Here is a 23376-nt window from a genome sequence, read left to right as displayed (position 1 = left end):
GCATTCTCTCTCTGTCTCTCTGTCTCTCTGCAGCCATAACTTTCTCCAGGTGCTCCCCATGTTGCTATATTTTCATTGTGCAGGGCGCGGCTCTCCTCTTCTGCTGCCTGGTCGGGGAGGGCAGAGGAGGGAATGGAGCAGAACAGCAACACACCAGCATGTAACCAGGGCTGCTTGCTGTTGCATGGTTACAACCAGACACTCTCTCTCATTGGCTCAGAACCTGAAGAGGTGCTCCTTGATTGGCTAAGTGAGGAGCGGAGTTGTGGTGTGATTGGTTGTGGCTGGAGGCAGGCTGCTGTGATTGGTCTAGATGAATGATAGGGGCTCCTTGGAGACTGTGCCGGTGTAAACATCCTGGGTACTATTCTTCAATGGAGCTGAAGACTGTTCAGCCCTAACTCTCGTGAACTGCTCTCTCTGTGTGTGTCTCTGTTAAACAGCGAGCCCTAACTCTCATGAACTGCTCTCTCTGTGTGTGTCTCTGTTAAACAGCGAGCCCTATCTCTCGTGAACTGCTCTCTGTGTGTCTCTGTTAAACAGCGAGCCCTAACTCTCGTGAACTGCTCTCTCTGTGTGTGTCTCTGTTAAACAGCGAGCCCTAACTCTTGTGAACTGCTCTCTCTGTGTGTGTCTCTGTTTACCAGCTCTGGTCTGTCTGTGTGGACACTTGACTTGACGTCTCTCTGAGGACCTCTGTTCTGTGTTTCTGTGGAGAGGAGCGTGGCTAATTGGCGCTCTGTGTTGGCTCAGACAGCACTATTGTGAAACTTGGAAAATAGTACAGCGTGGCACATTTCTCATTCAATACTGTATGGAGTGACCATAGTTACCCTGACGTTGTGGCTCTAGGACCCATTATTATTAGTTATCCTGACGTTGTGGCTCTAGGACCCATTATTATTAGTTACCCTGACGTTGTGGCTCTAGGACCCATTATTATTAGTTATCCTGACGTTGTGGCTCTAGGACCCATTATTATTAGTTGTCCTGACGTTGTTGCTCTAGGACCTGACATTGTGGCTCTAGGACCCATTATTATTAGTTACCCTGACGTTGTGGCTCTAGGACCTGACGTTGTGGCTCTAGGACCCATTATTATTAGTTATCCTGACGTTGTGGCTCTAGGACCCATTATTATTATTAGTTACCCTGACGTTGTGGCTCTAGGACCCATTATTATTATTAGTTACCCTGACGTTGTGGCTCTAGGACCCATTATTATTAGTTACCCTGACGTTGTGGCTCTAGGACCCATTATTATTAGTTACCCTGACGTTGTGGCTCTAGGACCCATTATTATTACTTACCCTGACGTTGTGGCTCTAGGACCCATTATTATTAGTTACCCTGACGTTGTGGCTCTAGGACCCATTATTATTAGTTACCCTGACGTTGTGGCTCTGGGACCCATTATTATTAGTTACCCTGACGTTGTGGCTCTAGGACCTGACGTTGTGGCTCTAGGACCTGATGTTGTGGCTCTAGGACCCATTATTATTAGTTATCCTGACGTTGTGGCTCTAGGACCCATTATTATTAGTTACCCTGACGTTGTGGCTCTAGGACCCATTATTATTAGTTATCCTGACGTTGTGACTCTAGGACCCATTATTATTAGTTATCCTGACGTTGTGGCTCTAGGACCTGACGTTGTGGCTCTAGGACCCATTATTATTAGTTATCCTGACGTTGTGGCTCTAGGACCCATTATTATTAGTTACCCTGACGTTGTGGCTCTAGGACCATTATTATTAGTTATCCTGACGTTCTGGCTCTAGGACCTGACGTTGTGGCTCTAGGACCCATTATTATTAGTTACCCTGACGTTGTGACTCTTAGACCCATTATTATTAGTTACCCTGACGTTGTGGCTCTAGGACCCATTATTATTAGTTATCCTGATGTTGTGACTCTAGGACCCATTATTATTAGTTATCCTGATGTTGTGACTCTAGGACCCATTATTATTAGTTATCCTGACGTTGTGGCTCTAGGACCCATTATTATTAGTTACCCTGACGTTGTGGCTCTATGACCCATTATTATTAGTTATCCTGACGTTGTGGCTCTAGGACCCATTATTATTAGTTACCCTGACGTTGTGGCTCTAGGACCCATTTATTATTAGTTACCCTGACGTTGTTGCTCTAGGACCAATTATTATTAGTTACCCTGACGTTGTGGCTCTAGGACCCATTATTATTAGTTACCCTGACGTTGTTGCTCTAGGACCAATTATTATTAGTTATCCTGACGTTGTGGCTCTAGGACCCATTATTATTAGTTACCCTGACGTTGTGGCTCTTGGACCCATTATTATTAGTTACCCTGACGTTGTTGCTCTAGGACCCATTATTATTAGTTGTCCTGACGTTGTGGCTCTAGGACCTGACGTTGTTGCTCTAGGACCCATTATTATTAGTTACCCTGACGTTGTTGCTCTAGGACCCATTATTATTAGTTACCCTGACGTTGTGGCCCCCCCGCGGGCCCTAATCAAAGTGGCAGTAGGTAGGCTAGCTGTTAAGAGCGTTGGGCCAGTAGTGGCGCAGCGGTCTAAGGCAATGCATATTAGTGCTAGATGCGTCACTACAGACCCTGGTTTGATTCCAGGCTGTATCACAACCGGCCGTGAATGGAAGTCCCGTAGTGGCGGCGCACAATTGGGTTAGGGTTTGACTGGGGTAGGCCGTCATTGTAAATAAGAATTTGTTCTTAACTGACTTGCCTAGTTAAATAAAATAAATCCGAAATAAAAAAAGTAATGCAAGGTCGCTGGTTCAAATCCCAGAGCCGACTAGGATATAAAACCTATTGATGTGCCTTTTGAGCAAGACTCTTTACCCTGATTTCTCCTGTACAGGAGCGTCTGCTAAATGACTTCCATGTAAATATCAACAGTAGGTCACTGTATAGGGATTAGGGTTCCATTTGGGACACGTTCTTCTCCTCTGTTCTATATTCAGTGTCTAAGGGGGGCGTGGCCTTCACAGTCACCCCCGTCCAGCTTCCTGTGTCTCAGAATGCCTACTGCTTAGCAACAACCAATCATCCTAATATTTTTTGGCAGAGATGTGCAGCCAATCGTGTGCACGTGAAAGCAAGCTTGTTTGGTGCTGGAGCGTTACGATTGGCTGTTGCTGTAGACAGCGTGGTGGTATAAATGAAAACAGATTGTGAGAGTTGATTTAAAAAGAAAACATGTGTTAGCCTAATTATGTAAAGCAGTCCTGTGTCAGCTTTGTGGATAATAAAGTTGTCTTATCAGCACCACACTGGTCCGATGTACAAGTTATAGGGAAACACTGTATGCTGTTGACAATGTAAACAGTGTGCTGAGTGGATATGGCTGTTTCCTACTTCAGTTAAATGTTTCCTCTCCTAGCTGTCTGTAGAGCAGGCTTTTGTATAAAATATATATATAAAACGGGTACTGGCCGGGAGAAGAAAAAAAATCCCATTATGAAATAAATCTTTTTAGGCTATTAATTAATAACATACCAGTGGATGGAAATACATTTGACCGGTCATGCTTATTGGTCTGTTGGTCATTTGCATAATTTAGTGGAATTAAATTGGCGCGTGTAGTTTCCTTAGTCATTATGATTCTTATTGATCACACGTCACAGGATATACAGCCTGGTGGTCAAACTGTCAGACTGCTGAGCGCTCCTCCTGCTGCTACGGCTCCTCCTGCTGCTACGCCTCCTGCTGCTACGGCTCCTCCTGCTGCTACGCCTCCTGCTGCTACGCCTCCTGCTGCTAAGCCTCCTGCTGCTACGCCTCCTGCTGCTGCTGCTGCTACGTCTCTTCCTCCTGCTGCTACGGCTCCTCCAATCATTGCGCAACAATTCTAAATGCAATCTCGTATTTAAAACAGTTTTGATGGCAGCGATTTAAAAATAGCTAATATTTTTATTTCTCTACTGGTTATTGAAGCAACGGTAGGCAGGCTATCAACACGTCAAGCACCACTTTGCAATGAGCTGGAGGCAGTATGCATTTTGAAAACGTATGCTTAATTGGTTGAAACCTTAACATTTTACTTCATATTATGAGGCATGTCTTAACTTGCTTCAAAGAAGCAAAGCCAAAATCTGACCATAGAAACGTGGTGGCAGTTATTTTATAAAGACTTCCATATGCCATTGAAATATATTTTTCTCATTTTCTATTGGATTTCAAATCAACTTACTTTCATTGTCCGGCAGCCAATGGCACAATCCTAGTCATATTAGCAACCCATGTTAGTTGATGATAATCCTAGTCATATTAGCCCCCCATGCTAGTTGATGATAATCCTAGTCATATTAGCAACCCATGCTAGTTGATGATAATCCTAGTCATATTAGCAACCCATGCTAGTTGATGATAATCCTAGTCATATTAGAAACCCATGCTAGTTGATGATAATCCTAGTCATATTAGCTACCCATGCTAGTTGATGATAATCCTAGTCATATTAGCAACCCATGCTAGTTGATGATAATCCTAGTCATATTAGCAACCCATGCTAGGTGTTGATAATCCTAGTCATATTAGCAACCCATGCTAGTTGTTGATAATCCTAGTCATATTAGCAACCCATGCTAGTTGTTGATAATCCTAGTCATATTAGCCCCCATGCTAGTTGTTGATAATCCTAGTCATATTAGCCCCCCATGCTAGGTGATGATAATCGTAGTCATATTAGCCCCCCATGCTAGTTGATGATAATCATAGTCATATTAGCAACCCATGCTAGGTGTTGATAATCCTAGTCATATTAGCAACCCATGCTAGGTGTTGATAATCCTAGTCATATTAGCAACCCATGCTAGGTGTTGATAATCCTAGTCATATTAGAAACCCATGCTAGTTGTTGATAATCCTAGTCATATTAGCAACCCATGCTAGTTGTTGATAATCCTAGTCATATTAGCAACCCATGCTAGTTGTTGATAATCCTAGTCATATTAGCAACCCATGCTAGTTGTTGATAATCCTAGTCATATTAGCCCCCATGCTAGTTGTTGATAATCCTAGTCATATTAGCCCCCATGCTAGGTGATGATAATCGTAGTCATATTAGCAACCCATGCTAGGTGATGATAATCGTAGTCATATTAGCCCCCATGCTAGTTGTTGATAATCGTAGTCATATTAGCCCCCATGCCAGGTGATGATAATCCTAGTCATATTAGCAACCCATGCTAGGTGTTGATAATCCTAGTCATATTAGCAACCCATGCTAGGTGTTGATAATCCTAGTCATATTAGCAACCCATGCTAGGTGTTGATAATCCTAGTCATATTAGCAACCCATGCTAGTTGTTGATAATCCTAGTCATATTAGCAACCAATGCTAGTTGTTGATAATCCTAGTCATATTAGCAACCCATGCTAGTTGTTGATAATCCTAGTCATATTAGCAACCCATGCTAGGTGATGATAATCCTAGTCATATTAGCAACCCATGCTAGGTGATGATAATCCTAGTCATATTAGCAACCCATGCTAGGTGTTGATAATCCTAGTCATGTTAGCAACCCATGCTAGTTGTTGATATTCCTAGTCATGTTAGCAACCCATGCTAGTTGATGATAATCCTGCTCATATTAGCATCCCATGCTAGTTGATGATAATCCTGGTCATATTAGCAACCCATGATAGTTGTTGATAATCCTAGTCATATTAGCAACCCATGCTAGTTGATGATAATCCTAGTCATATTAGCAACCCATGCTAGTTGTTGATAATCCTAGTCATATTAGCAACCCATGCTAGTTGATGATAATCCTAGTCATATTAGCAACCCATGCTAGTTGATGATAATCCTAGTCATATTAGCATCCCATGCTAGTTGATGATAATCCTGGTCATATTAGCAACCCATGCTAGTTGTTGATCATCCTAGTCATATTAGCAACCCATGCTAGTTGATGATAATCCTAGTCATATTAGCATCCCATGCTAGTTGATGATAATCCTGGTCATATTAGCAACCCATGCTAGTTGTTGATCATCCTAGTCAGAGGGTGTGTTTTTAAACAGAGGGTGTGTTATTAAACAGCCATCCCCTGATCTGACTAATAGGTGGATAAATCGCCAGATCTGACTAATAGGTGGATAAATCGCCAGATCTGACTAATAGGTGGATAAATCCCCTGATCTGACTAATAGGTGGATAAATCCCCTGATCTGACTAATGGGTGGATAAATCCCCTGATCTGACTAATGGGTGGATAAATCCCCTGATCTGACTAATAGGTGGATAAATCCCCTGATCTGACTAATAGGTGGATAAATCCACTGATGCTGTGTAGGTATTAACCCCAGGGTCTTCCCTTTTTCCCCAGCCCTCTGGTGATCATCAGTACTCTGGACGGTCGTATCTCAGCTCTAGACCCCTACAACCAGGGACGCAAACAGTGGGACCTGGACGTAGGGTCAGGATGTCTGGTCTCATCCAGCCTCAGCAAACCAGAGGTAACCTATAACCTATGACATAACCTATGACCTATGACCTAACCTATAGCCTATGACCTAACCTATAGCCTATGACCTAACCTATAGCCTATGACCTAACCTATGACATAACATATAGCCTATGACATAACATATAACCTGTGACCTATGACATAACATATAACCTATGACATAACATATAACCTGTAACCTATGACATAACATATAACCTATGACATACCATATAGCTTTTGACATATAGCCTATGACATATAACCTATGACACAACCTATAACACAACCTATGACACAACCTATAATAAGCAATTCGCTTACACATGGTTAGCAGATGTTATTGCATGTGACCAATAAAATTTGATTTGAACCTATGACATAACATATAACCTATGACATTACATATAACCTATGACATAACATGTAACTTTTTGACATAACATATCACCTGTGACTTAACCTATGACCTATAACCTGTGACATAACCTGTGACAACATATAACCTATAATCTGTGACATAACATATACAGTATAACCTATGACATAACGTATAACATGTGACATAACATATAACCTGTGACATAACATATAACCTAATTACAAATGACTAAAATGTAAATGATATAACCTATGACATAACATAGAATTTATGACATAACCTGTTACATAACACAACCTATAACCTGGGACATAACATATCACCTGTGACGTAACATATAACCTATAACATAACATATCACCTTTAACCTGTGACATAACCTGTGACATAACATATGACCTATACCCTATGACATAACATGTAACCTATGACATATAACCTGTGACATATAACCTGTGACATAACATATGACCTATACCCTATGACGTAACATATAACCTATGACATATAACATATAACCTGTGACATAACATATGACCTATAGCCTATGAAAAGATGGCGCCAAAGAACATGGCTGAAGTTTTACATTCTACCAACCAATTGTGCTATTTTGTTATTTTTTGCGTTTTGTGTAACTTATTTTATACATAATGTTGCTGCTACCGTCTCTTATGACCGAAAATAACTTATGGACATCAGAAAAGTGATTACTCACCGCGGACTGGAAGAAACCTTTTCATATAACGAGTCCGACGAGAAGGATATCCTGCTTTCACTGGAACAGGCCCAGATCCACGCCTTTTGCGTGAAGAAAAGACGCAGGAAAAGAGGCCACAGATCGGGCATCACTCTGAAAATCCGGAGGCGAGCGAGTAAACTCCCACTACCTTCCATTCTTCTCACTAACGTGCAATCATTGGACAATAAAATGGACGACCTACGATTTTAAGATTATCCTACCAACGTGGACATTTAAAAAAAAATGTAACATCTTATGTTTCACCTAGACGTGGCTGAACAAAGATACGGACAATATAGGGCAAGTAGGATTTTCCATGCACCGGCAGAACAGAGACGCTATCTCTGGTAAGACGAGGGGTGGGGGTGTGTGTCTTTTTGTCAATAACACCTGGTGCGCGATGTCTAATATTAAAGAAGTCTTGAGGTATTGCTCACCTCAGGTAGAGTACCTTATGATACGCTGTAGACCACACTATCTACCAAGAGAGTTCTCATCTGTATTATTTGTAGCCGTCTATTTACATTTACATTTAAGTCATTTAGCAGACGCCCTTATCCAGAGCGACTTACAAATTGGTGCATTCACCTTATGATATCCAGTGGAACAACCATCGAAATCTTTTAAGGGGGGGGTTAGAAGGATTACTTTATCCTATCCTAGGTATTCCTTAAAGAGGTGGAGTTTCAGGTGTCTCCGGAAGGCGGTGATTGACTCCGCTGTCCTACAAGTTGAATCAGCAATACAAAATTGGGTTTAATTATTTATTTACAAAATACCTAAACTAATCACACAGAATTACAAATACACCGAATACAAATGATGTCATACATGATGGCTGGTTACACAAAGGAAAGGGGGTTGGGCTTGAATGAAAGAGCAGGAAGATTTAGGAACAAAGAAACAGCAGCTATGCTATCGTAAATACATTATCTTATGCATTCTAAATTACCGCCCATTTGGAAAAGAAAAATGCAATAAATATTTACTCTGAGCTGCGCTTCGGTAGATTGGTCGTAGATGCTGGCCGGGTTGGCCAACAGATCTTCCTGTCCTCGGAAGAATGTCAATGGTGGTCCATTGGATACGTGGTGGTATCTTCGTCTGGTTGTTAGACTGGATCCGTCGTCCGTCCTTTCCTAGCCCACGTCTACAGCGGCCGCTGCTAACTCAACGGCTAGGAAGTATCACTTCTGTAGTGAATAAGCTCAAAGTTCATACCATTCGCCACCAAAGCTCACGCCGAGGTTGGCTTAGTTCTGTACTTGACATGTGTCCTTCTAACGTAGAGGCTGCAGACCTCACGTACTGGAACATGTGGTTATCTTTTCGTCAAAGGCTTATATAGTGGAGAGGGGGAAGGATGTGTTTCATCGTTTATAACCCCTGTCTCTTCACAGGGGTGGGCCACTGATCAAGCAGGGCACTTTCCTTATGAAAACCCAATTCTCTCATTTGGAAGCTAAAATTACATTTAATCTCCTAACAAACATTTTCAATATCAAACATTTCAATTGCATAACAATTCCATGTTACTCTGATAACTAGAGGGTGTATACTTTCTCAGGTACAGTTTATGTCGTCCTGTCATCAGTCATAATGTCTCAGATGACAACCGAACTGACATCCATACTCATTACGTTCCCAAGCATATTTCCAACTGGTTTTATTACCAAAATATGGTTCCTTTCCCCATTTGTTTGATGTTCCCAGACTCTCTATATTTAACACAGGCTATTCAAGTCCTTCAGTAGGGTCAAAAAGAGAGGGGAAGGGAGAAAGGTATTTATGGGGGGGTCATAAACCTTACCCACAGGCCAATGTCATGACACCTGCGACATGACATATAACCTGTGACATGACCTATGACCTGTGACATGACCATGGCCTATAACCTATGACATAACATATAACCTGTAACTTATAACATATAACCTATGACATAAAATATAACATTTAACCTATATCACATATAGCCTGTGACATAACATATGACCTATAACATTTAACCTATAACCTGTGACAATATATAACCTGTGACATGACCTATAACCTGTGACAATATATAACCTGTGACATAACCTATGACTTATAACCTGTGACATAACCTATGACTTATAACCTGTGATATAACCTATGACCTGTGACATGACCTGTGGCATGACCTGTGGCCTGACCTATGACATGCAACCTTTGACATGACCTATGACCTGTGACATGACCTATACCCTGTGACATAACGTATAACCTATACCCTGTGACATGACATAACTTATAACATATAACCTATGACATAGGCTATATGTTATGTTGTATAACCTATGACCTGTGACATAACATTTAACCTAATTGACAGAGTGAAAAAAAGGAAGCCTGTACAGAATAAAAATATTCCCAAACATGCATCCTGTTTGCAACAAGACACTAAAGTATTACTGCACAAAATGTTTCAAAGAAATTAACTTTTTGTCCTGAATACAAAGCATTATGTTTGGGGCAAATCCAATACAACACATTACCGAGTACGACTCTCCATATTTTCAAGCATAGTGGTGGCTGCATCATGTTATGGGTATGCTTGTCATTGTTAAGGACTGGGGAGTTTTTTTAGGATAAAAAGAAACAGAATAGAGCTAAGCACAGGCAAAATCCTAGAGGAAAACCTGTTTCAATCTGCTTTCCACCAGACACTGGGAGATGAATTCACCTTTAAGCAGGACAATAACCTAAAACACAAGGCCAAATCTACACTGGAGTTGCTAAACAAGAAGACAGTGAATGTTCCTGAGTGGCCGATTTACAGTTTTGATATAAATCTACTTAGAAATCTATAGCAACGAACTGGAAATGGTTGTCTGGCAATGATCAACAACCAATTTGACTGAGCTTGAAGAATTTTGAAAATAATTTTGGGCAAATGTTGCACAATCCAGGTGTGGAAAGCTTTTGAAGATTTACCCAAAAGAGACTGTAATCGCTGCCAAAGGTGCGTCTACAAAGTATTGACTCAGGAGTGTGAATATGTATGTAAATTAGATATTTCTGTATTTCCTTTTCAATACATTTAAAAAAAAACACTCAGTCAATATTGGCTATTGTGTGTAGATGGGTGAGGGGAAAAAAATGTCACATTTAATCCATTTTGAATTCAGGCTGTAACACAACAAAATAATAAGTCAAGGGGTATGAATACTTTCTGAAGGCTCTGTACATAACATATATATAATATAACCTATAACATGTAAACAGTGGGACCTACACCAAGACATCGGGTCAGGATGTCTGATCTCATCCAGCCCCAGCAAACCAGAGGTAACAAAACATTAGGACAGACTGACCAGGTGTATCCAGGTGAAAGATATGATCCCTTGTTGATGTTCACTTGTAAAATCCACTTTAATCAGTGTAGATGAAGGGGAGGAGACGGGTTTAAAGACGGATTTAGAAGCCTTGAGATAATAGAGATGTGTGGATTTATAAGCCTTGAGATAATAGAGATGTGTACGTGTGCCGTTCACCTCCATGTTCAGATATTCACACCCCCATGTTATACTATCTGTTGTGAGGACTTCTGGGATGTTAGGTTCCCACAGGGATAGAAGAACAGACACGCACAGCACAGAGACACAAACACACACGCACAGTACAGACACACACGCACAGCCACACAGACATGCATAGGCACACACACACACACACACACACACACACACAGAGACACACACACACACAGGCTTACGCCTACACATAAACAGTTGAAAAGCAATAGAGTGAAGAGTAGCCTGCAGCTAGACCAGTGGGCTGTCTGTTTAAAAACACACCCTCTGGGTAAGGCTGTCTGTTTAAAAACACACCCTCTGGGTAAGGCTGTCTGTTTAAAAACACACCCTCTGGGTAAGGCTGTCTGTTTAAAAAAAAATTAAAAAAATTAAAAATAAAATTTGACTGTCTCTAAGTAGTGGACTGTGTGACGAGGGGCCCAGTGTGACGAGGGGCCCAGTGTGACGAGGGGCCCAGTGTGACGCCCTAGGAACACCATTGTATATCATATGTTCTATATTCTGAAGCCTAAATGTCCACAAGCTTTAAACTAGCTGCAGAGGTAGGAGTGTGGTTGTGCATGTCGGTCTGTCTGATTTGTCAAGCAGTCATTGTAAATAAGAATTTGTTCTTAACGGACCTGTCTGCTAAAATAAAGGTACCAAAAAAAAAAATGGGTGAGGGATGTAGAGAATTTGGCAGCGTTAGTGTGTTGACACGAGAGCATCTCATACCCTCTCAGCCGTTCAAATCCCCAGCTCCCTGGGATGCCGACTGCAAGGGATCCATCGCGGTGTGATAGGCGGTCGGCACGGCGTCCCTCAACAGTACGGTGTGATAGGCGGTCGGCACGGCGTACCTCAACAGTACGGTGTGATAGGCGGTCGGCACGGTGTCCCTCAACAGTACGGTGTGATAGGCGGTCGGCACGGTGTCCCTCAACAGTACGGTGTGATAGGTGGTCGGCACGGTGTCCCTCAACAGTACGGTGTCCCTCAACAGTACGGTGTGATAGGTGGTTGGCACGGTGTCCCTCAACAGTACGGCGTCCCTCAACAGTACGGTGTGATAGGTGGTCGGCACGGTGTCCCTCAACAGTACGGTGTGATAGGCGGTCGGTACGGCGTCCCTCAACAGTACGGTGTGATAGGCGGTCGGTACGGCGTCCCTCAACAGTACGGTGTGATAGGCGGTCGGCACGGCGTCCCTCAACAGTACGGTGTGATAGGCGGTCGGCACGGCATCCTTCAACACTACGGTGTGATAGGCGATCGGCACGGCGTCCCTCAACACTACGGTGTGATAGGCGGTCGGCACGCCGTCCCTAAACAGTACGGTGTGATAGGCGGTCGGCACGGTGTCCGTCAACAATACGGTGTGATAGGCGGTTGGCACGGCGTCCCTCAACAGTACGGTGTGATAGGCGGTCGGCACGGCGTCCCTCAACAGTACGGTGTGATAGGCGGTCGGCACGGCGTCCCTCAACAGTACGGTGTGATAGGCGGTCGGCACGGCGTCCCTCAACAGTACGGTGTGATAGGCGGTCGGCACGGCGTCCCTCAACAGTACGGTGTGATAGGCGGTCGGTACGGCGTCCCTCAACAGTACGGTGTTGTAGGCGGTCGGCACGGTGTCCATCAACAGTACGGTGTCCCTCAGGCACCAGTCTGCTTGGTGATTAGGGGGGTTGCCCCCGCACCATTGGTTGTTAGGGCCGTGCAGGGAGGAGCAGTCACCTATAGGAGCACACAGAATGTTGAGGAGAGAGAGACGGGGGATCAACTAGAATGTTGCGGAGGGAGAGAGACGGGGAGATCAACTAGAATGTTGAGGAGGGAGAGAGACGGGGAGATCAACTAGAATGTTGAGGAGGGAGAGAGACGGGGAGATCAACTAGAATGTTGAGGAGAGAGGGAGAGAGGGAGACGGGGGATCAACTAGAATGTTGAGGAGAGAGAGAGACGGGGGATCAACTAGAATGTTGAGGAGAGAGAGAGACGGGGGATCAACTAGAATGTTGAGGAGAGAGAGAGACGGGGGATCAACTAGAATGTTGAGGAGAGAGAGAGACGGGGAGGGGATCAACTAGAATGTTGAGGAGAGAGCGAGACGGGGGATCAACTAGAATGTTGAGGAGAGAGAGAGACGGGGAGGGGATCAACTAGAATGTTGAGGAGAGAGCGAGACGGGGGATCAACTAGAATGTTGAGGAGAGAGAGAGACGGGGGGATCAACTAGAATGTTGAGGAGAGAGAGAGACGGGGGATCAACTAGAATGTTGAGGAGAGAGAGAGACGGGGGGGGATCAACTAGAATGTTGAGGAGAGAGAGAGACGGGGAGGGGATCAACTAGAATGTTGAGGAGAGAGAGAGACGGGGAGGGGATCAACTAGAATGTTGAGGAGAGAGAGAGACGGGGAGGGGATCAACTAGAATGTTGAGGAGAGAGAGAGACGGGGAGGGGATCAACTAGAATGTTGAGGAGAGAGAGAGACGGGGAGGGGATCAACTAGAATGTTGAGGAGAGAGAGAGAGACGGGGAGGGGATCAACTAGAATGTTGAGGAGAGAGAGAGAGACGGGGAGGGGATCAACTAGAATGTTGAGGAGAGAGAGAGAGAGACGGGGAGGGGATCAACTAGAATGTTGAGGAGAGAGAGAGAGAGACGGGGAGGGGATCAACTAGAATGTTGGGGAGAGAGAGAGAGACGGGGAGGGGATCAACTAGAATGTTGGGGAGGGAGAGAGAGACGGGGAGGGGATCAACTAGAATGTTGGGGAGAGAGAGAGAGACGGGGAGGGGATCAACTAGAATGTTGGGGAGGGGATCAACTAGAATGTTGGGGAGAGAGACGGGGAGGGGATCAACTAGAATTTTGGGGAGAGAGAGAGACGGGGAGGGGATCAACTAGAATTTTGGGGAGAGAGAGAGACGGGGAGGGGATCAACTAGAATGTTGGGGAGAGAGAGAGACGGGGAGGGGATCAACTAGAATGTTGGGGGAGAGAGAGAGACGGGGAGGGGATCAACTAGAATGTTGAGGAGAGAGAGAGACGGGGAGGGGATCAACTAGAATGTTGAGGAGAGAGAGAGACGGGGAGGGGATCAACTAGAATGTTGAGGAGAGAGAGAGACGGGGGAGGGGATCAACTAGAATGTTGAGGAGAGAGAGAGAGACGGGGAGGGGATCAACTAGAATGTTGGAGAGAGAGAGAGAGAGACGGGGAGGGGATCAACTAGAATGTTGGAGAGAGAGAGAGACGGGGAGGGGATCAACTAGAATGTTGAGGAGAGAGAGAGACGGGGAGGGGATCAACTAGAATGTTGAGGAGAGAGAGAGACGGGGAGGGGATCAACTAGAATGTTGAGGAGAGAGTGAGAGAGACGGGGAGGGGATCAACTAGAATGTTGGGGAGAGAGAGAGAGAGAGAGAGACGGGGAGGGGATCAACTAGAATGTTGAGGAGAGAGAGAGACGGGGAGGGGATCAACTAGAATGTTGAGGAGAGAGCGAGACGGGGGATCAACTAGAATGTTGAGGAGAGAGAGAGACGGGGAGGGGATCAACTAGAATGTTGGGGAGAGAGAGAGAGACGGGGAGGGGATCAACTAGAATGTTGGGGAGAGAGAGAGAGACGGGGAGGGGATCAACTAGAATGTTGGGGAGAGAGAGAGAGATGGGGAGGGGATCAACTAGAATGTTGGGGAGAGAGAGAGAGACGGGGAGGGGATCAACTAGAATGTTGGGGAGAGAGAGAGAGACGGGGAGGGGATCAACTAGAATGTTGAGGAGAGAGAGACGGGGAGGGGATCAACTAGAATGTTGAGGAGAGAGAGACGGGGGATCAACTAGAATGTTGAGGAGAGAGAGAGACGGGGGATCAACTAGAATGTTGAGGAGAGAGAGAGACGGGGGATCAACTAGAATGTTGAGGAGAGAGAGAGACGGGGGATCAACTAGAATGTTGAGGAGAGAGAGAGACGGGGGATCAACTAGAATGTTGAGGAGAGAGAGAGAGATGGGGGATCAACTAGAATGTTGAGGAGAGAGAGAGATGGGGGATCAACTAGAATGTTGAGGAGAGAGCGAGAGAGAGACGGGGAGGGGATCAACTAGAATGTTGAGGAGAGAGCGAGAGAGAGACGGGGAGGGGATCAACTAGAATGTTGAGGAGAGAGCGAGAGAGAGACGGGGAGGGGATCAACTAGAATGTTGAGGAGAGAGAGAGAGACGGGGAGGGGATCAACTAGAATGTTGAGGAGAGAGAGAGAGACGGGGAGGGGATCAACTAGAATGTTGAGGAGAGAGAGAGAGACGGGGGGGGGATCAACTAGAATGTTGAGGAGAGAGAGAGACGGGGAGGGGATCAACTAGAATGTTGAGGAGAGAGAGAGACGGGGGATCAACTAGAATGTTGAGGAGAGAGAGAGACGGGGGATCAACTAGAATGTTGAGGAGAGAGAGAGACGGGGAGGGGATCAACTAGAATGTTGAGGAGAGAGAGAGAGAGACGGGGAGGGGATCAACTAGAATGTTGAGGAGAGAGAGAGAGAGACGGGGAGGGGATCAACTAGAATGTTGAGGAGAGAGAGAGAGACGGGGAGGGGATCAACTAGAATGTTGGGGAGAGAGAGAGAGACGGGGAGGGGATCAACTAGAATGTTGAGGAGCGAGAGAGAGAGAGAGAGAGAGAGAGGGAGAGAGGGGATCAACTAGAATGTTAGAGAGAGAGAGAGAGAGAGAGAGAGAGAGAGAGAGAGAGAGAGAGAGAGAGAGAGAGAGAGAGACGGGGATCAACTAGAATGTTGGGGAGAGAGAGACTGGGAGGGGATCAACTAGAATGTTGAGGAGAGAGAGAGAGAGAATTGTCTGTAGAAATGAGCTGTCATTTGAAAAGAGAGCGATGTGGGGGGAGGAAGAGGGATGAATGCCGGTGTGGAGTGAGTCATGGGAGGGAGCGAGGTGGTGGGTGTGATTAGGATGAGGTAATGCTTTAGCCCAGGGATGATGTCATCCCCCCCCCCCCAAACACAGAGTTTATGCACCTTGTGGGGACCTAAAATGTATTTCCATTCTATATCCTATTCTCTCTAACCTTTTAACCCTAACCTTAACTCCTAATCTTAACCTAAGCCTAACCCTAAACCTAACCACAAAATCCCTTACCCTAAACCTAACTGTGACCCTAAAACTAACCCCTAAGCTTAAAATAGCCTTTGCCCTCATGGGGATGTGGGACATTTCCTCACGAGGGACAATGTTCCTTGTTTTACTGTCCTTGTGGGGGAATTTTGGGGATTTCAGGTCCCCAGGAAGATAGATAGTAACACTCACTCTGATATATGGATGTTTTTGATCTGTAAATATGTAATACATTTAAATATTCTCTCTGTCTCCCCCCCAGGTGCTGATGATCTCTCTGTCTCCCCCCCAGGTGCTGATGATCTCTCTGTCTCTCCCCCCAGGTGCTGATGATCTCTCTGTCTCTCCCCCCAGGTGCTGATGATCTCTCTCTCTCCCCCCCCAGGTGCTGATGATCTCTCTGTCTCTCCCCCCAGGTGCTGATGATCTCTCTGTCTCTCCCCCCCAGGTGCTGATGATCTCTCTGTCTCTCCCCCCAGGTGCTGATGATCTCTCTGTCTCTCCCCCCTAGGTGCTGATGATCTCTCTGTCTCTCCCCCTAGGTGCTGATGATCTCTCTGTCTCTCCCCCCCAGGTGCTGATGATCTCTCTGTCTCCCCCCAGGTGCTGATGATCTCTCTGTCTCTCCCCCCCAAGTGCTGATGATCTCTCTGTCTCTCCCCCCCAGGTGCTGATGATCTCTCTCTCTCCCCCCAAGTGCTGATGATCTCTCTGTCTCTCCCCCCAGGTGCTGATGATCTCTCTGTCCCCCCCCCAGGTGCTGATGATCTCTCTGTCTCCCCCCCAGGTACTGATGCTCTCTCTGTTTCTCCCCCAGGTGCTGATGATCTCTCTGTCTCTCCCCCAGGTGCTGATGATCTCTCTGTCTCTCCCCCAGGTGCTGATGATCTCTCTGTCTCTCCCCCCAAGTGCTGATGATCTCTCTGTCTCTCCCCCACAAGTGCTGATGATCTCTCTGTCTCTCCCCCACAAGTGCTGATGATCTCTCTGTCTCTCCCCCCAAGTGCTGATGATCTCTCTGTCTCTCCCCCAGGTGCTGATGATCTCTCTGTCTCCCCCCCCCAAGTGCTGATGATCTCTCTGTCTCTCCCCCAGGTGCTGATGATCTCTCTGTCTCTCCCCCAGGTGCTGATGATCTCTCTGTCTCTCCCCCAGGTGCTGATGATCTCTCTGTCTCCCCCCCAGGTGCTGATGATCTCTCTGTCTCTCCCCAGGTGCTGATGATCTCTCTGTCTCTCCCCAGGTGCTGATGATCTCTCTGTCTCTCCCCCAGGTGCTGATGATCTCTCTGTCTCTCCCCCAGGTGCTGATGATCTCTCTCTCTCCCCCAGGTGCTGATGATCTCTCTGTCTCTCCCCCAGGTGCTGATGATCTCTCTGTCTCTCCCCCAGGTGCTGATGATCTCTCTGTCTCCCCCCCAAGTGCTGATGATCTCTCTGTCTCCCCCCAAGTGCTGATGATCTCTCTGTCTCTCCCCCGGGTGCTGATGATCTCTCTGTCTCTCCCCCGGGTGCTGATGATCTCTCTGTCTCTCCCCCGGGTGCTGATGATCTCTCTGTCTCTCCCCCGGGTGCTGATGATCTCTCTGTCTCTCCCCGGGTGCTGATGATCTCTCTGTCTCTCCCCCGGGTGCTGATGATCTCTCTGTCTCCCCCCAAGTGCTGATGATCTCTCTGTCTCTCCCCCAAGTGCTGATGATCTCTCTGTCTCTCCCCCAGGTGCTGATGATCTCTCTGTCTCCCCCCCAGGTGCTTGTGTTTGTTATTAACTGGTGTCCCTGTTTCTCCAGGTGTTGAATGAATAAATGATATATTTTCTGTCTCCAGGTGTTGAATGAATGAATAAAAGATATATTTCCGTCTCCAGGTGATGAATGAATGAATAAATGATATATTTCCTGTCTCCAGGTGTTTGGTAATAAGATGTTCATCCCGTCGTTGGACGGAGCGCTGTTCCAGTGGAATAGAGACAGGGAGAGCATGGAAGCTGTTCCCTTCAGTGTCGAGTCTCTCCTGGAGTCGTCCTTTCGCATTGGGGACGACACGGTCCTGGTGGGGGGCAAGAGTCTCACGAGCTACGGTCTGGGAGCCTACAGCGGCAAGGTGAGAGGTCAGGTCCTGGTGGGGGGCAAGAGTCTCACGAGCTACGGTCTGGGAGCCTACAGCGGCAAGGTGAGAGGTCAGGTCCTGGTGGGGGGCAAGAGTCTCACGAGCTACGGTCTAGCAGCCTATAGCGGCAAGGTGACAGGTGAGAGGTTAGGTCCTGGTGGGGGGCAAGAGTCTCACGAGCTACGGTCTGGGAGCCTACAGCGGCAAGGTGAGAGGTCAGGTCCTGGTGGGGGGCAAGAGTCTCACGAGCTACGGTCTAGCAGCCTATAGCGGCAAGGTGAGAGGTGAGAGGTTAGGTCCTGGTGGGGGGGAAGACCCTGACCACTTACGGTCTAGGAGTCTACAGCGGCAAGGTGAGAGGTTAGAGGTTAGGTCCTGGTGGGGGGAAAGACCCTGACCACTTACGGTCTGGGAGTCTACAGCGGCAAGGTGAGAGGTTAGGACCTGGAAGTTGGCAGGTTGGCGGTACCATGACCACATCTTTCCATAGTGGTCAAACCGTTCGGACGCTACAGACGTTTTCGTGAGACTGATTTTCTGTATGTTTCCTGGTCTGACAAACACCGCTTGTAGCTCGGCCACCTTCCACCGTAGATGCTGAAGGCCGACCATTTACGGATGCAGTGGATTAAGACGGATATTTCTACCTTAAAAAAAATCCATTAAAATATGTTTGTTTATTACGCTATTAAAATATTAAACTCTAGGTGTCCTACCCTTAAATCTTCTGAAAAACTCTTGTTAAAACGTTTGAAAATTGCTTCATCTGACTACTGTGTGCCGCCATCTTGATAACGTGTCTTCAATGACATCACTTGAATGGTTCGTCTGACAGGCAGCCCAAACTACACTGAACAAAATCATAGTGTTGGTCACACGTTTCATGAGCTGAAATAAAAGATCCCAGAAATGTTCCATACGCACAAAAAATCTTATTTCTCCAGAAATCTGGGCACAGATTTGTATTTCATCCCTGTTTGTGAGCATTTCTATTTTGCCAAAATAATCTATCCACCTGACAGGTGTGGCATATCAAGAAGCTGATTTAAACAGCATGATCATTACACAGATGCACCTTGTGCTGGGGACAATAAAAGGCCACTTTATAATGTGCCGTTTTGTCACACAACACAAGGCTACAGATGTCTCAAGTTTTGAGGGAGCGTGCAATTGGCATGCTGACTGCAGGAATGTCCACCAGAGCTGTTGCCAGATCATTTAATGTTCATTTCTCTAACATAAGCCGCCTCCAACGTTGTCTTAGAGACTTTGGCAGAACGTCCAACCATTCCAGCCCAGGACCTCCACATTCTGCTTCTTCACCTGCGGAATCGTGTTGTGGGCTTGTGTTGAGGAGTATTTCTATCTGTAATAAAGCCCTTTTGTGGGGAAAAACTCATTCTGATTGGCTGGGCCTGGCTCAGTCATGTGAAATCCATATATTTGGGCCTAATTTATTTATTTCAATTAACTGATTTCCTTTATATGAAGTGTAACTCAGTAAAGTTGTTGAAATTGTTGCATGTTGCGTTTCTATTTTTGTTCAGTGTACAATGCAAGTGTCTTTTTAAAGGCTGTGTATCCAGGTTAAGAGGCTAGCCAGGTAACATGGCATGAATGATAAATTGACTCAAAAATGAAGCTGTGCAAGGTGGGCTATCACAGCCAGCTAGTCCAAAACCACGGCAAGCTCGACTATCATTGATGGATATATTGTGCTAGCTAGTGACTTTAGCGGAACAGCTTGCTACCATGCAGGATTTCACTATGGATTACGGGTTTCGCTATGTAGCGTCATTTGGTACATCTCACAACTAGTTGGGATTGATATAATATGACTGTTAACAGCCCTACATGTCTGTAGCTAACTCTTTCAGAACAGACACGAGCTAGCTAGATAGATTTTAATACTCCTTTTTCTAGCTAGCTAGCTAGGTTTTAATACTCCTTTTTCTAGCCAGCCGTTTCTAGCCCAGCTAGCTAGCTAGATAGATAGATAGATAGATAGATAGATTTGAATACTCCTTTTTCTAGCCAGCCATTTCTAGCCCAGCTAGCTAGCTAGATTTGAATACTCCTTTTTCTAGCCAGCCGTTTCTAGCCCAGCTAGCTAGCTAGCCTCTACTAGGTTTGGCACATCTGAAGTCCCTCGCTGCAAACCATATTGAATACCGTTCCATGCATAGTGTGCACGATCTGCCTGCAAAAATGACAATTATTATTTTAAAAATTATTTGACCTTCTAGGCAAGTCAGTTAAGAACAAATTATTATTTTCAATGACGGCCTACCGGGGAACAGTGGGTTAACTGCCTTGTTCAGGGGCAGACCGACAGATTTTTACCTTGTCAGCTTGGGGATTCGATCCAGCAACCTTTCGGTGACTGGCCCAACGCTTTAACCACTAGGCTACCTGCCGCCCCTCCACTCTAACCACTAGGCTACCTGCCGCCCCTCCACTCTAACCGCTAGGCTACCTGCCGTCCCTCCACTCTAACCGCTAGGCTACCTGCCGTCCCTCCACTCTAACCACTATGCTACCTGCCTCCCCCTACACTCTAACCACTAGGCTACCTGCCGTCCCTCCACTCTAACCACTAGACTACTATACAGTCTTATTCGATGCTATCTCCATCAGTCATTTAGCTAGCTTACTAATGTTGTGGACCAGTAGCCTACAGCTGAATGAGCTCAATGCCTGATCCAAAAGCCATACGTAGGCGTGGACGCTCTACCATTCCCATGACGTTATTTCAATATGGCCGCGGCCACATCTCTCTCCCTCCCACATCTCTCTCCCTCCCACATCTCTCTCCCTCCCACATCTCTCTCCCTCCCACACCTCTCTCCCTCCCACACCTCTCTCAGCTTGTGCTAGGCCCCACGGCCACATCTCTCTCAGCTTGAAAAACGTCAAATATTATGTTCTAAAAGCATTTTCACAACATCGCGTTCAACAAGGATACCTAACATTGGCATGTAAAACAATGTTGTAGGCTGATTTGAGCATTTCACTTTAAACAGGATATCTTTGTCCTTCTCTCTCCTGTCCCCTCTCCTCTTGTCTCGCTCTCTCTCCTGTCCCCTCTCCTCTTGTCTCACTCTCTCTCCTGTCCCCTCTCCTCTTGTCTCGCTCTCTCTCCTGCACCCTCTCCTCTTGTCCTTCTCTTTCTCTCTCTCCCTCCCTTCTCTCCTGTCTCCTCTCCTCTTGTCCTTCTCTCTCTCCCTCCCTTCTCTCCTGTCCCCTCTCCTCTTGTCCTTCTCTCTCTTTCTCTCCCTCCCTTCCTTCCCTCCTGTCCCCTCTCCTCTGTCTTAGCTGAGGTATATCTGCTCAGCGGTTGGCTGTAGCCGCTGGGGGGAGGAGGAAACGGAGCCTGAGGATGTGTTGCTGCTGCAGAGAACCCAGAAGACTGTCAGGGCCGTCCGACCACGCTCCGGCTTGGAGAAGTGAGTCTTAACTATCACAAATCCCATCCACCTGACTATCCTACCATCTTTATAACACAACCCCAGTATGTCCTGTCCTATGTTGACCTTATATCAGTAGTAGTAGTTAGTTATGTAGTTGGCGGTGTTCTAGCTAACAGTGTTCTAATGTTCTCTCTCTAGGTGGAACTGTAACATTCTGGTTCTCGCTCTCTCTCTCTCTAGGTGGAACTGTAATAACATTCTGGTTTTCTCTCTCTCTAGGTGGAACTGTAACATTCTGGTTCTCTCTCTAGGTGGAACTGTAACATTCTGGTTCTCTCTCTCTAGGTAGAACTGTAACATTCTGGTTCTCTCTCTAGGTGGAACTGTAACATTCTGGTTCTCTCTCTCTCTCTCTCTAGGTGGAACTGTAACATTCTGGTTCTCTCTCTCTCTCTCTAGGTGGAACTGTAACATTCTGGTTCTCTCTCTCTCTCTCTAGGTGGAACTGTAACATTCTGGTTCTCTCTCTCTCTCTAGGTGGAACTGTAACATTCTGGTTCTCTCTCTCTAGGTGGAACTCTAATATTCTGGTTCTCTCTCTCTAGGTGGAATTCTAGTATTCTGGTTCTAACTCTCTCTAGGTGGAACTGTAACATTCTGGTTCTCTCTCTAGGTGGAACTGTAACATTCTGGTTCTCTCTCTCTCTAGGTGGAACTGTAACATTCTGGTTCTCTCTCTAGGTGGAACTGTAACATTCTGGTTCTCTCTCTCTCTCTCTCTCTCTAGGTGGAACTGTAACATTCTGGTTTCTCTCTCTCTCTCTCTAGGTGGAACTGTAACATTCTGGTTCTCTCTCTAGGTGGAACTGTAACATTCTGGTTCTCTCTCTCTCTAGGTGGAACTCTAATATTCTGGTTCTCTCTCTTTCTCTAGGTGGAACTGTAACATTCTGGTTCTCTCTCTAGGTGGAACTGTAACATTCTGGTTCTCTCTCTAGGTGGAACTGTAACATTCTGGTTCTCTCTCTAGGTAGAACTGTAACATTCTGGTTCTCTCTCTAGGTGGAACTGTAACATTCTGGTTCTCTCTCTCTCTCTCTCTAGGTGGAACTGTAACATTCTGGTTCTCTCTCTCTCTCTCTAGGTGGAACTGTAACATTCTGGTTCTCTCTCTCTCTAGGTGGTACTGTAACATTCTGGTTCTCTCTCTCTCTCTAGGTGGAACTGTAACATTCTGGTTCTCTCTCTCTAGGTGGAACTCTAATATTCTGGTTCTCTCTCTCTAGGTGGAATTCTAGTATTCTGGTTCTAACTCTCTCTAGGTGGAACTGTAACATTCTGGTTCTCTCTCTAGGTGGAACTGTAACATTCTGGTTCTCTCTCTCTCTAGGTGGAACTGTAACATTCTGGTTCTCTCTCTAGGTGGAACTGTAACATTCTGGTTCTCTCTCTCTCTCTCTCTCTCTCTAGGTGGAACTGTAACATTCTGGTTCTCTCTCTCTCTCTCTCTCTAGGTGGAACTGTAACATTCTGGTTCTCTCTCTAGGTGGAACTGTAACATTCTGGTTCTCTCTCTCTCTAGGTGGAACTCTAAT

General features: G+C 45.9%; 1 protein-coding gene across 2 annotated transcripts in view; it reads left to right on the top strand.

The window, feature by feature from the left end:
• The window catches only part of eif2ak3 (eukaryotic translation initiation factor 2-alpha kinase 3), a 54046-nt gene that overhangs the window by 10453 nt on the left and 20217 nt on the right, over positions 1 to 23376 (top strand). Inside the window, exons 2-4 of one of the 2 annotated variants that reach the window (XM_045723806.1) lie at positions 6342 to 6471; positions 18171 to 18365; positions 21687 to 21817. In XM_045723806.1, coding sequence (XP_045579762.1) covers positions 6342 to 6471; positions 18171 to 18365; positions 21687 to 21817 — 456 coding nt within the window. The remainder of the gene's footprint in view (positions 1 to 6341; positions 6472 to 18170; positions 18366 to 21686; positions 21818 to 23376) is intronic. The other variant, XM_045723807.1, reaches the window with a different exon arrangement.

This window comes from Salmo salar, chromosome ssa09, assembly GCF_905237065.1.
Source record: "Salmo salar chromosome ssa09, Ssal_v3.1, whole genome shotgun sequence".
Lineage (NCBI taxonomy): Eukaryota > Metazoa > Chordata > Actinopteri > Salmoniformes > Salmonidae > Salmo > Salmo salar.
The sequence above is the reverse complement of the archived record's forward strand: the minus strand, read 5'-3'. Positions and strand labels throughout refer to the sequence as shown.